This window comes from Paramisgurnus dabryanus, chromosome 15 (genome assembly GCF_030506205.2).
Source record: "Paramisgurnus dabryanus chromosome 15, PD_genome_1.1, whole genome shotgun sequence".
NCBI classification, from domain to species: domain Eukaryota; kingdom Metazoa; phylum Chordata; class Actinopteri; order Cypriniformes; family Cobitidae; genus Paramisgurnus; species Paramisgurnus dabryanus.
In genome coordinates this window covers 29,235,586-29,250,834 of record NC_133351.1, presented here as the reverse complement: position 1 = coordinate 29,250,834, position 15,249 = coordinate 29,235,586, and the positions used below count along the sequence as shown (strand labels likewise).

The 15,249-nt window shown below is 35.5% G+C and overlaps 1 protein-coding gene across 2 annotated transcripts in view; it reads right to left on the bottom strand.

The window, feature by feature from the left end:
- Nucleotides 1-364: 364 nt before the first annotated feature.
- Nucleotides 365-15,249, bottom strand: part of LOC135782842 (uncharacterized) — a 74,170-nt gene continuing 59,285 nt past the window's right edge. The window contains exons 1-5 of one of the 2 annotated variants that reach the window (XM_065293341.2): nt 3,934-4,119; nt 3,361-3,708; nt 3,145-3,259; nt 1,507-1,558; nt 365-1,402 (exon numbers count right to left, since the gene is read on the bottom strand). In XM_065293341.2, coding sequence (XP_065149413.1) covers nt 1,319-1,402; nt 1,507-1,558; nt 3,145-3,259; nt 3,361-3,708; nt 3,934-4,003 — 669 coding nt within the window. In that variant the 5' untranslated portion in view covers nt 4,004-4,119 and the 3' untranslated portion in view covers nt 365-1,318. Of the gene's footprint in view, nt 1,403-1,506; nt 1,559-3,144; nt 3,260-3,360; nt 3,709-3,933; nt 4,120-15,249 lie in introns of those variants that run through there. The other variant, XM_065293342.2, reaches the window with a different exon arrangement.

Genomic DNA, 15,249 nt, shown 5'->3' with positions numbered 1-15,249 from the left:
GCTAGGGGGCACTAACTCAATGTTTTTAACTAAAATCACAATTGCCACTGCCATGTCATGTAAGTTGACATCATTTAACAGTTGTGTCAACAGCACAAGGGTCATGGGTTTGATAAAGGAAAACGTACAAAATGTAAAATAGACGTTTTTGTACATCAACCATGGGGATTTACATTTCATTTTCAGGGGAAAACTGCCATTTGCATTTGTTTCTGTATTTAAATATATTTTTAAATATTTTTTATTCATATTGTAATAATACTGTTTTTTGCCTTCCCTATATAAATCTAACAGCAAACAACTCATATATTAAGAGCTATAATATTAAAACATATTAACTTTGCTTTTATTAGAGTAAATGACCAACTGCATTAAATGAAATCTGGATATAAAATGTACATGCATTTGAATGAAGGATGGTTTATATTGCACATCATTTTAAACACATTGACTTTATTCTTTTGTGTTAAATTTAAATCTTTACTGCATTTATCTGCTTATGTTATCATTTGTTATCACATTTCTGCTAATGTCTGTGAAATCCCCTTAACAAGATAAGAAGCATCAGAGTTTGATTTTAATCATTGATTTTAATCTTTAACATGGCCTTACTCAGTCAATATTAAAGATATCAAGGTTATATTTTCACAGAATGATCTTTACATTATGATTTTATGTAGAAAACAGTAAATCACAAATAAATAATGTTAGCTGGGTTTTCACAGGCAGGGTCACCTTTAAGAAAATAATGCTGTTATGAGTGCTTTTACGTTTCCATGACACTGATGTAGTAAAAAACAGAAAAGTTTTCCTTTGTGTTATGAAAAATTTGATGTACACACGACAATGCTGTCAAAAAACCTGCACAGATTACACAACTAAAACGCTGTATTATGTGTGCCAGGCCAGTAGATGGCGATGCAACTTTGTAAAGAAACACTACAAGCCTGCGCACATAAACATTCTCCTACATAAATATAAATACAAACAAGACGCCGAAAGCATCAATAATTTTGTTTAGATGGACGATGAGGTAGGTTTATTACTACAATATACCCTGGTCTATAAACCACAAAATTGTATAAACTTAGTTGTAGAAAAACTGGCTTTGTTGTTTTGATTATAGATGTTTAATCTGAAGCACGTGTATTGAACCAAAGTTTGGCAAGTGGCTAAACTGATCTCTGAATCAAATACCTCATTGAAAATAAAATGTTTTGGTTTGCTAAAGATGAAGGGACATGACAAGCATGGATTACAGTTGTGCAGAGAGGTTTGGCAGCCAGGAAAGAATTGGAGAACGAATGGATCTTCAGTGTCATACTTGTCCATACAATGAGTTGTATCTCTCAAAGTACTGATTGTTTTGAGTTTGTACTCCTCCTCTGGCCGGTGTCTGTGACTAATAGAAAAAAAATTAATTAAACATTAATTATTAGTCAAATAAAATAAAATGTAAATCATTTAGTAATATGAAAGCAAATCATGCAATGGAAGAAAACTTACGAAGTCCTGCCCTGTTTCTCTCCGACCTGCATCTCTTTTGATTTTCCATGTCCTGTCAAGTTACAATTAATCAAAGTTTAACGATATAAAAAAAAACTTGGTGGTATGCATCATGGATTGAGAAATCCACATTAGAAATCTTAATTGTAAAATTAGATTTCAGTCATTGATTTCACATTGATTTTAATCTTTGACATGATCTTGCAGTCGATATTAAAGATATAAAGGTTATATTTTTACAGTACGTTCTTTACATTATGTAGGATGATTTAATGTAGAAAACAGAAAATTATAAAAATGACTTTCACAGACTGGAACACCGATGCACATTTTATCAATTATTTTATTTTATTTGTAATGTCCGATAACACTCATGCATAAAAGAAAGCAGCAAATCAAAGCAAAAATCTGAGCAATGTTGATATTATTAGAGGTAACACTGGTGGTAACTGGAGGCACTTGGATGTTCACATTTGATTAAAAGTGTACTGAAAAAACCTGTAGCCTACCAATATCTGCTGATTCTGCATCCGTCTTTAAGAATCGCCTAAAAACCCATTTATTCCGCCAACACCTCACTTACTATTACAGAGTTAAGTGTCTTTTTCTATTTTTTCTGTCCTTATAAATAAAAATGAACCCATGGCTATGTATACTGTGTTAGACTTGATGAGACTCGTTTTATTGCACTTATGTATTGCTGTCCTCATTTGTAAGTCGCTTTGGTTAAAAGCGTCTGCTAAATGACTAAATGGAAATGCAATACACATAAAAAGCAACTGACATTGCTGACATTTCTTATTAAGATGCCAAATTCTGCTGGCCAGTGGCAACATTCCGATGTTAATATTCCCAGATAACAACCGGCTAAAACTAATAAGACGGCCTCATCCAGGTACTGCAAGTCATTTTGACAGGTGCAGCCTAATACTTACAATATTAATTTGGTAACACTTACAGCGGGGTTGTGTTTGTTAAAATTAGTTAACATGTATAACATAAACTAACAATGAACAATACTTATACAGTAGTCATTAATCTTAATTTATGTTAATTTCAGCATTTACTCCTACATTTTTAAAATCCAAAGTTGTTACTGTTAACATAAGTTAATGCACGATACTGAACAATTGGATTGGCATTAACTAACATTAACAAAAATGTAAAACTTTATTCCGCATTGTTAGTTTATGGTAACTAATGTTAACGAATACAACCTTATTGTAAAGTGTTACCATAAAATCATAATACATTTAAATAATTTATAAGATAGAAGTTTATTGGATTTTATTTACAAATTATTAAACCAATGCATGTTCATCGTATGTCAACTTAAACACGTCTCGGCCTAAAGCTTTTAGGTAATGTTTTTTCCTCACAAACGGTTTACATTTCTTCTTATTAACAAGCTAATAACATATCAAATCAATTTTCTTATATATTTACTCCTGTGGCAAGTAACCGTGTAATAAGTGTAATAATGTATGGAAAGCTGCGGTTGTTAACGCGATTAAATCCTGACAGGGTGATCAAGACCCCCACGCAAAAGATGACTACATTATCACTTACATATACAGTACTTTATAAATAAACATGCTTATGAAATTCTCATCTGTCCATGATTTGTTGATCTCTTACCTGTGAATCCAGATACTGAGACTGATGATCAGACAGATGATAAGAACTGCAGTACATGGGATGATAATGTAGAGGTATGATATCTGTTTAAGAGACCCTGATCTGTTTTCTGAAACTAACACAAGAGTCAGAAAACATCTATCATTCAGCATTCATTGCTTTTACTAGTTTCACACAAAATTATAAAAAACTTAATAAAACAAATGATAAACTAACCTGCTACTGTTAATATCCACCCTATTGCTGTCATAGAAATGTGACATGAATAGTTTCCTGCATCTGATGCTTGTATTTGATTTATTTTCAATTCCTTTGGAACTGCTGGATTAATATACATCCTGTCTGAGGTAAAGTTTGTCATAGTTTTGGTGTCATTTATAGTTTTGTTAGAGAATGAGGCTTGAGCAAAAATAACGATGTTGTTTCTTTTCCATGTTATAACATCAGATTGCAGAATAGTATTATAATGTTCTGTATCGTTACAGTAAAGTGTTACTGTGTCCCCCACAACGGCTGTTTGATTAATTTGATGCTGAATTCTTGCCACACTTGTTTTGGAGTGATCTGAAGAAAAAAGCAAAACTAGTAAATTATATGTTTTAATAACTGTATTCGGTAGTAAATTTGAAAAATTATTACACATTATGCAGTATTTGCAATACACACATGCACATTTATGAGACACATCTGCACACATTCATAGTTACTAACACATTTACTGACAAACACAAAACACTAAACTAAACTAAACATAACAATCTACTAAACTGAATTACATTAAATATGTACCTGCATAAGTCAGTAAAGTAAAGATGACAAACAGATTCAGGTGAAGAATCCAGGGATGAAAAACATCCATGATAAGAAATCTAATATAATTAGAAAGAGATGAAGCTGTTACACTAACTTGTGCATTTTACAACCCCTCTGATCATCTAATGAGAGTCTGTAGAGAGAAATGAAGGGAAGTGGTTACGTGAGAGTGGGACACCACTGAAAACCACTGAGCACGAGTGAGAGAGAGAGAGAGAGATAGAGAGAGAGAGAGAGAGAGAGAGGGGGAGAGAGAGAGAGAGAGAGAGAGAGAGAGAGAGAGAGAGAGAGAGAGAGAGAGAGAGAGAGAGAGAGAGAGAGAGCAACATGATGATGATCAAGGTACAGAGTGTGAAACTGCTTGTGACACTTACTGTTTATTATAACTATTCCCTAAATTTAACTTGAAGAATATCAACAGCAGCCTTTCCTGTGTTTCGATCACTGTGTATTGCTTACATATCAATGTAAATATACACTATACAGAATATATAACTGTATATGAGACAAAGTCCCAAGATCTGTTTTAGATCTGATATCTTGTATGAATTAGGGCACAAAGTAGCATCTCAATACACTCTTGAGTATAAATGCATTTATGTCTGTGCTTTGTTGCAGAGCATATGGTTTAATTTTCCAAAAAATCACATGCAGATTTTTAAACAAACTACTTCACATTCAAGCACTAAACTGGCTAGTGTACTTGGCATTAAAAGACTGAGGCCTCATAACCCACACATTTCCTGTGTCTTCTAGGACCCTGTAATGCAAGAAATGTTTGTAGACCAAAGTCAATTCTTATGTTTTTTTCACAAAAGCCCCCTTGACTGTTAAACACATAATCCATTATGACTTCTACCTCTACTTTAGTTCAAATGAAAAATGAAGAAAAAAAGAGCATTTAAGTTTTGAAAAGAATATTTTTTTCAAACCTGTTGTTCTTTCCACTTGTGGTCAAACAAACCACAATCCAGTCTACCATGAGATGATGAATAAGGCTTGACACTTAAAGGTCGCTGGTTTATTTGCAAAGTTTATTAAATGTATAGATGGTAAGTTGAATAAAAACAGATGTAGAGTAGGCCGGAGCCTGATGTATACATGACAATCTACACACTATGTGCTTCTCATTTTTGCATTCTCATTTCCCTAGTAAAAGTTCATTTCCTCACATCTTAGCACCACGGCTTTAGCATGTGAGGGGAGGATGCACTCCTATCAGGAAGCTTCCTCAGTCCTTGTTCCTCACCTCTTCATGGTGCAGATAGACAACTGAAATGTCCTTCAAAATAGCTGAGCTCCATTGGTGTCGGGCTCACGAGCTGGAGGACAGAGAAGAGGAGCCAGGAACTAAGAGGATCCACTTGAGTATTGTAAAGCTCCCATTGTATTGTCCTTGCAGTAAATATTAGTGAGGGAGGCATTAAAGGATAATTCCGGTATTTAACACTTTGAGTCTCATTTCTGGTTTGTTTTGGATGAACTACAGTGAGGCACACTGACATTTTGATAATGGGTCGTGTCTTGACTTTTTGACCATGCACAAACATGTCATTATAACAACACTTAATGTTCATTTTCAAAACTGTACTACTCACCGAGTGGTGCGTGGTGTTCGTTGATGATTAAAAACAAATATATTTGCGCAATGTATGATTTCAATCCGTGTTATTTGCTATAGTGGAACTATTTTGTTCAGATACCTCACAACCGCGTATATACTTCCGCTCTATATTTGAGTCTGAAGCGTTAGCACACTCCCAACCACTTGATGGCGACAACCACTTTGCCATACAAGTACGCTCGGTGTCTAGCGTATAGACAGTCACAATCGAGCTCAACTTCAAACCTAAAGCTGGTCACTGAGCCATCAAATATGGGAAAAATTTCTTCTGAGAGAAACCGAGGGAAAAAACTACCACCACATGTAAACAGACCCTTTTCTGTTTCCCGGTGGCAGAGTGAAATATCAGCGAGCAATGAGTCATCCAAGAGAAGTCAATGGAATTTTACAAAATGCCAAATAAAACACGACACAAACTGTATTTCGCTTCACAACTTGTTTTTAATCATCAACAAACAGCACAAACCACTCGGTGAGTAGTACAGTTTTGAAAATGAACGTTAAGTGTTGTTTTAAGGACATGTTTGTGCATGACCCTTGACTTCCATTCTGAAGCAGTCAAGAGACACTTCTAAACGAGTCAAAAACTCAAGACACGACCCATTGTCAAAATTTCAGTGTCCATCACTGTAGTTCATCCAAAACAAACCAGAAATGAGACTCAAAGTGTTAAATACCGGAATTATCCTTTAACGGAAAAGATTGCTGTTAGGAAAATGTATGACACAAATCATCTTGGAATCACAAAGTAAAATGAAAAACAGAACCAGGAAGTGTCTTCAACGGGCCTGAATAGTTTATCAGAGTGAAATGATAACCAATGTTCTCCTGAAACTGCTGAACTAATAATACGACACTAAAGTCTGGTGTCATTTTGGAAACTGAGAGGAAATACAGTAAGAAACTAAAAGTGGGAAGTGCAATTAGACGTGAAGACCTTTAAACATCGCAAATATCTGATCTGAAACATGTTAAATAAGAACAGTGTACATCAATTGTACAGTATTGTGAGGAAAACATTACAGCACAGCCATTACACCGACCCGTTTGTTTTATTTAGAAAACTGAGGTCTGGACTGTGTTTAAACAGGGTTAAAACACTAAAATAGGTTCAAATGGTTTAACAGTCAAGATAAACTATAACTGACATCTGACTGACTTAACTTGCGGAAATTAAACAACCAGTGGCAACAGTCAAAAACCACTTTAACTCCTTAGAAAAACCACAGACTTCTCAATACTGCTTGATGATGGAAAATTGCATTGAGCAGGGTGCTCAGAGGTCTACAAGAAGATATTTTTCAAATGTATTTAGACCACTTCACTTGGTGATTGCTATTAGGATGTAAATAGATTTCCAACCAGCATACAGTAACAAAAATGTTTTTAGTTTAAGCAAACTCTGTTCTTTCAGGCTCAAGAAGGTGGATTGTTTTAAATCAGTGTTCATTGGAAACTTGCGCTACACTGTTAACCTTCTCTGGAGCATGTTTTATCAAAGATATTGGACATAACATGATTCATCACTTCATTTACTTTGAATGGGGCAAAATGCAATACTTCGAGTTGTTGAAAAGGCATCTTCCCCCCAATTGCTCCCAAGATACTACAGTAATAGTTGGCCACTCATCCAGGTGTGTGTGTGTTCCTGGTATTCATCACGTTGTTGGGACCAAATGTGCATTTTTAGGGGACATGTATAAGTTTGCTTATAAATCAAACAGAATAAACTAAATGAAAAGGTTTTCTTTGTGGGTTTGGGTTAGGGGAAGATCTCACTTGCGATCTGGCGTGTTACTGGGTTTTGCACCTTTCTGTAATGATTATGTTTGGTTGGTTTAAAGTAGAGCAACACCAAAAGTTTTTTTTAAAATATTATCAGACTTTCCAAATGTGAAAGACCACAAACATGATGAAAAAAATTGACGATTTAACACATTTGTTCCTATAGTGGTCATGACAGCACACCACGCACCATCAGATTAACTTCACAAACAACGCGAGCCTCAGCTGAGAACACAGGAAGTCACGTGGAGATCTTGTGATGTTTATCGCGGCTAAATGTGACTTCACAGTAAACAAACATGGCAAACAACTGGCATAAAGAATTAAGGCATTAAATGGATTGCTTTTTTACATCTCCGGTGTCTGTCTCACTTTGAACTGTGCCTGCATGACTGTAGTTGTTATGTATTTTTTCATCAGCTCACTTTCTGATTGGGTATCATTTTGTTTCAATCTACAGCGTGTGTGCGTTTGTCATCAGGGTTCCACTCACACAACAAATTTCTGATCGTAAATATTCAGCATGTTGATTTGCGATTGGAGCTGCCCCGACATGCTTCCGAGCAGATTCATGATGCTCTTAACACACTGAGCACCACAGTAAAATCTAATAATATTAACGGTTTAACCACATAGACGATTGCGACTTTATCTAGGATTGTCGTAAGGGGAAAATCGGCCCAAATGCAGCCTGATTATCTTGCGGTGTGGTGTACCTTTTCTGGCGTATTCCTGTCCAAACCAGCCATTCTCTGTAGTCCTTGAAAAGTGAATTCTGTGGAAGAAAATATATATCGCTTGGCATTTAACTTTGAGCTTTATAATTTTGCAGGTATTATTTATGCTCTAACAGCAATATATCACGCCAACTAGTTTAAAAATGGGATAATGAAATACGGCACCTTTAATGTAAAGTGGACACAGGCGAAACAGGTGTTCATGAGATATAAATATTAGTGATCTTTGAAAGTGTACCTATAGGGTGGATAACCCTTAAGATCACTGCAGCCTTTGATTCATTAATAAAATGTCACAAATAAGTTAATGTTTAGTAAAAAAAAACTCAAGTCTCATTATAAAAGTATATTTTAAAATTATGATAATAATGAATATGATGTTGAGTCAAATAGGTATGAGTTAATGCATTTATTAAACATTTATGATGTGGGTTCAAAAGGCATTTCATTTGAGTCACCCTTAATATTCACACAGTTTCAAGTGCCTATTAATGATTTATAATGCATTTGTACATTAGTTATTACTCATAAGTGAACACCTTTATAAATGATTTACAGATAACCTTAATCTAAAGTGTTACCTGTTTAATAATAGGTGTATTTGACTTCTTGTGGTCCTTAGCAACAGACATATGATTGATGAGTGATTTGAGAAATAGCAGTCTGCTCTCGAGTAAGGTAATAGTTTTTTTTAAAAAACAAAAAGAATTAAAGCTGCAAGCAGTGATGGAAGGTCCCTCGCACGCATGTGCACCACGAACCAATGGCGTTAGGAAAATAGTGAATTGTAGTGGGTAAATATATGTGGATCTTCAATAGTATTTTTATGTGCCACACCTCCTGTTGGCAGCAGGAAGCGCTTTTTCTATAACTGGTTATTGCTAAATTGATGTGTTCAGGCAAGGATCCTTGTCAAATGAATGAAGTCTGGGACAGGTAGCACACTGTATGCCTGAGTAACAACTGCTTTCTCATGGTGAAACATCAACATTTGCCGGACCCCCATGGACACGCCCTTTAACAAATCAAGACCTTCGCAATTTGTCATTGCAAAGTAAGATCAGTCTGACCAAATATGATGATCTGATACAATTTCTATGAGCAGTAAATCACAGTCTTAAACATGACACTTCCTAATGCCATCAGGTGGCGCTATGACTGTCCCTGAATAATGTCATGTTGATGTGTTCAGGCCAGGACACTTATCAACCATGTGAATCCTGGGACAGATTTGATATTTCAAGCTTGAGTTATAACAACTTCCTGTTTCATGGCGAAATTTGGCAGGCCGCCATGGACACACCCTCCAACAAAATGTCAACATCTCCACAATTAAGCATCGCAAAGGCATTTAGATGAGACTGACCAAATATGGTAATGATCTGATTAAATCTCTAGGAGGAGTTTGTTAAAGTACGAAGCCTGGAAATGCCAAAATTTGCACAGAAATCACAGCGAAAATTCAAAATGGCTGACTTCCTGTGGGGTTTAGTGCTTTGCTCAAAGATACTTTTTTGTAGGTCTTGGGGTGATAGATGATCCTACCAAATTTCTTACGTACGTTTTTAATAGCGGGGGACTGTTATCTTGAAATTTTGCAGGTGGCGCTATCAAGCCATTTCTACATGCCCATTTCTGACGCCTACATGTAAATTTTTGCCAATTCTGACATGTTGGCAAATTTTCATGAGTTTTCGAGCATGTTAAGACCGTCAAAAATGCGAATTTCAGAGAACAATACTAAACTGAGCAAAAACAATAAGGCTTTGCACCCTCGGTGCAAGCAATTCTGGCCTGCTCCTCGGTGCTCGGGCCCTAAAAGTAGTTTTGTAATTGAGAATTTTTTTTTTATTTGTGAATACTGTTTACACTACCTGAGGGCCTCAAATTTCACTTTGGTGGTGTCCAAACATTTTTAACAATTAAGTAAAAAACGCTAATAATCTATAACATTAATATTTATTTTTAAACACTATAAATAAATACCCTCACACTTAACCTTCAATGCGACTCTGGTTTAAATAAATTTAAAATGTAGAAAATCTGAGTATAATTGTTTATGTTTTGGCCTGAATTAAAAAGTAAAACCACAGAGCACATCTTTCACAGTAATGTCAACTAACAAAACATCCTGTGTCACATCACACATTTCTATGGCTTGTCTGCGTTACATAAAAACTTTAAGCAGTATGTGTTTTGTTGATTTGCTTTTTGTTGCAATTCATTCTTTGTGTGTTTTCATACATTCTTTATTCCTATTGTCTCATTATAACCCAATAAACTAACTTTGTTTAGGTTATGGAATTACATGATTTATTCATGTTCATCAGACTCGAACATTTGCCAAGAACTATACAAATTAAGAATACAAGTGCATTGGTTATGAAGCTGATACTGTAGGTGGTCAGTTCAAATGACCAGGATCTATTAACCTGCAAATCGAGCTGAAATCAAACTCATTTAGTTACTGCATATGTGCTGAATCACAAGTCAAAGTGATCAGCCATGTTCAGTTAACCCTCAAGTAATGCTGAAGACAAATGTAAGTAAAATGTTTTATTTTTTAAACTCTGCTACTTTTCAAACCCACCTAAGCACACCCAAAACGTTGACTTTTTCTTCAAAAATGTTAAATTGGTGAATATAACAAACTCCTTGAACTGTTAAGTCAATCATATGTTTTAACTCTTTCCCCGCCATTGACGAGATATCTCATCAATTAAAAGAAAACGCTTCCCCGCCAATGACGAGATTTTCCGTCTTTCCGCAATACCGCTATTATCCACCAGGTGGCGCCCTTCCGCAACTTTTTAAACCCGGAAGTATTGCCCTATGGAAAGCGGCTGCATGTCCGTGTCTGTTTTAAAGATCGCTCTGAATGGGATCTCTATGAAAAGTCCGTCACAAAAATGGAATTATCTCTGCTTTTTGCTCAAAATATGGTGTTTTTGCAAAAACCTACCCATATTAAAAAGCTGATTGCAAAAGAACCACTGAAGGTAGGATGAAACGGTTTTTTTTGTTTGAAAGCAGAGGGTCTGTTCTTTCATTTGGTATATTGTATGTTTATATATTTAAAGAAGAACATTTTCTGGAAGGCATTCAACTTTGGTGAAAATCATGAAAAACGCTGGCTGGCAACTTTTTTTAAAAACGCTGGCGGTGAAAGAGTTAATAACTGTAAATTATAAAAGCCATTACACATCATGCAATAGAATTAGCCACCTTGTAAAATACGTACGAATTGCCATGAGATAGCATAATTCAATATAATTGGAAAGAGATGAAGCTGTTACACTTCAACATATTACAGCACCTCTGATCAACTCATGAGAGTCTGTAGAGAGGAACGAAGTGAAGTGGTTAAGCGAGTGGGAAACCACTGAGCAACATGATGATGATCAATGTACAGAGTGTGAAACAGTTTGAGATACTCATTGTTTTCTGAATAAAATTTACCTGAAGTATATCAACAGCAGTTCCTTACACTAGGGGTGAGCAAATTCTGATCATGGAGGGCCAGAAACAAAGTACCATCACAAACTCTGAGCACATATTTATAACATGCCAGTGCTTTTTGCATAGGATTTTATGTGACTGTCCAAAAAAATCACATGTACAATTTTAAACAATCTACTTTACATTAATGCACTTCACTGGGTAGTGTACTTTGCATTAAATGGCTTGTTTGGTGAGTTATGAGACAGCCCTCATAACCCACACATTTCCTGTATCTAGTAGCACAAATATTTGTGGGCAATTTTTTTTAGCATATTGTTAAACACACAGCATTTTGACTTGATCACACAAGAAGCAAGCAAAAGAACCTGAGGTTATTCCTCAAGTTTTCAGTCATTGTTATTTAACAGGTATCATTCCTCGCTACCATTCCTTGCATCTTAGCTCCACCCCTTCAGGATGCAAGGGAAGGATACACCTGTGTCTCCTCGTTCATGACCTTTATATGTAAGGGATAATCCACGGCTAGCCATGCATTAAAGGATTTTAATGCACGACGTAGAGGCGAAGAACCACCCGACGCGTAGCGGAGTGCATTAAAATCCGTTAATGCATGGCTAGCCGTGGATTATCCCGCTTATACCACGGTTTATTTGACAAGTTAAAAACAAGTTAAAGCTGTAACTGATGTTTACAGTGTCATTTTTTACAGACAGTAAAACTGACGGTTATTTTCTTAAGTTACGGCTCGTTAGTTCTAGCACTCTGTCCGCTTTAAATAAAGTAGAGCCATCAGATTGCTTTTATTTGAATAAATTATCACATTTATTTAAATTCATTATTAAAAGAGAGAGACAGAGAACTAAAATAGAAGGACGAAAGAGAGAGCGAGAGAAAGAGAGAGAGAGAGAGATGCATGCGCGAGTTACCAGTGTGTATCTCTTATTTAAATTCTATGACAAAGATGAGATCAATGCGAAAAAGACAACTAAATGGGCACTTTTAGACAAAAACAATTGTGATTTTTTAAATGAGACATTGCGGGAGGTTTATGCCTCTGTTCAGTCTACCGCTGGACGCGAATACAGTGTTGCAATGAGTCTCAGAGCAGGTATACGGCATTGCTTGAATTTAAAGTCTTTATCACTTATGATGTTGTATTTTGTAATGTGACGGTTTATACCTGCTCTGAGACACATCAAACGTGCAACACTGTTCGCGTCTCATTTAAAATAGAAGCAGAGTTTGGTCTCTATCACAATTGTTCTGTCTTTGGCGCAAAAACTCACTAAAAGTGTTCTCTTTTTCGTATTGAGCTCATCTTTGTTGTAGACTTTAAAGAAGAGACGCAAACAGGGAACTCGCGCATGCATCTCTCTCCATCTCTCATCGATCTTATCCAGCTCTGCCGGTGTTAATTCTTTGTGCCGCTTTTTGTCATTCAACATCTTCTCCAAGTCTTCTATTTTGTCTCGTACCTGAGCCCATTTCACAAAATTGCCATATTCAACATACAAATTAAACAATATGCAAAAATCATACATTTTTATTACCTAAATAAACATGTGTCTCTCACTCAAGTGTAGAGAACTCTCACGCAAGTGTAACTGTGTTACTATTGTAACCAATGTTTATAGTAGCGGATTAATTTCGAACTGTAATCAAACTGACTGGAACTACCTGTGCATTAAACGGTTTTAATGCACACCTTCCAGCCAATCAGAATCGAGTATTTAAACAGCCCATGGTATAAGAAGCAATTGAACTCTTGAGATGTCCTTCAAAATGGCTGAGCTGCATCTGTGTCTGTTTCACAAGGAGGTGCAATGAATCTCCCATTGTAAAACATTCACTGTAAACAATTTGCTGTAATTATGCAGCTAGTTGCCAGTAACTTACTGTAGAAGGTAAAGAGACTGAAAATGTTTCATGTTCATTTAACTTTGAACAAAGTAATAAATGTAAAATCTACAGTAAATTACTGGCAGCTAGTTGCCTGCGTTCACTTCATATTACAAGTGCATTAATTTCTATGTGATTTATTAAATGTGTGCATTTACTACTTTACAAATGCATATTAAACTTGTAAACCATTCGTTTAGATTTTTTCTTTTTAGATTTAAGAGTATTCCTGGTCCGAAAATAAAACGAATTATTAAAACATTTTCTGTGTGACGCTGTAGCCATCACACCCAGATATTATACTTCATGTACAACGGCTTTTGATCAGTAAGTCCTTATCAATCTGAAATCACTGTTGGTTTGAGTCGTTTAAAACATGCATTTGAAAAAGCAACACTCGTCAAACATAATCTTTATACATATTCTTTATTGTCATGAAAATACCTGAAAAGGTTTGAAGAACAGCAATATAAATATATCCTTAAGACATTTCCTGGAGCTGCGTGTGTCTGGTTCTTCGTCTGCAGCGCATATTAAGTTTCTGCCCGAGAGCGCCCCCTGGCTTTTGGATGTAGCGGTATTTCACCGTAATTCATTGAGAAGCATAGCAAGAATCATAAGCCAATTTATAGGCGCAACCCAAATTTAGGTCACTGTCTCTGCATACCAACCACACTTTTTTTGCCATGGTTTATGCATCTGATGGAGAACATACTGTGCCATTTCACTAATTAGGTTGCTCTGTATTTTGCACTTGGTTACTTTTGGCATATTTCTTGTGTTTATGTTTTAATTTTTTTTTACTTTAAATGCAAAATACACTTATGTTTTTCCCAAACTATTTGTGTTGATTTGTTATATAAACAAATGATTTACATAAAATTTTTCCGGACCTATGAAAATGATGAGAATTCAGATTTGGACCTTTTAATGTAAACTTTGAGAACCCCTGCAGTAGGGGGGCAAAGAAAAAACAATGACACCAGTTATTGTGCAATCACAAAGTTAAATGGAGAACCGAACAGGAAGTGTCTTTCACACTTCAATAGCTTATCAAAGTGAAATGATAACCAAAACTGCTGTGTAAGAGCTTAACTAATATGTTATTCTTAGAAACTGAGAGGAAATGCAGTGAGAAACTAAAAATGAAAAACTAAAAGTGAGAAGTGCAGTTAGACAACAAGACATTAACAGTGTATATCACTTGTGTTGTGAGGAAAAACATTACAGCACAACCGCACAAAACTATTTGTTTGTTCCTTATAATGAGAATTTTAAATAATTTAGTCATTAAACTGCTAATGTACAATAATTATTAAAAAAATCATTTGAAACACTAGTGTGGCATATTTAATCTGTGTTCTTTTGAAATGGTGTCTGGAAACTTTGTTTACACATTAACCACAATGCAGACGTGTTAGATGTTTGTTGTTTTGCAATCTACTTTGTGTGCAAAAAAAAAACTACAGAGATTTACACATCTGCTATTTCATTTCATTGGGTAAAGAGTTATAGTTTACTTTCAATGCATCTTTATACTCCATGTCTGTAATAACAAATGTTTGTACATATATAACAGCCTACAGCTGCACAGAGTAACTAAGCTGCGGTCTGTATGCAGTTCAGCTTTAGTCAGTGTGGCAGACCACTAAAATAAGCAAATAATCCAATACACAAAGACAATGCTAACTGTAAATTTATGTCATAGATATTGTCCTTATGCTGTTACATTGACCAGCTGATGTAAATGCATAAATGTGTTTAAGTAAAGTGAATTATCCCAAT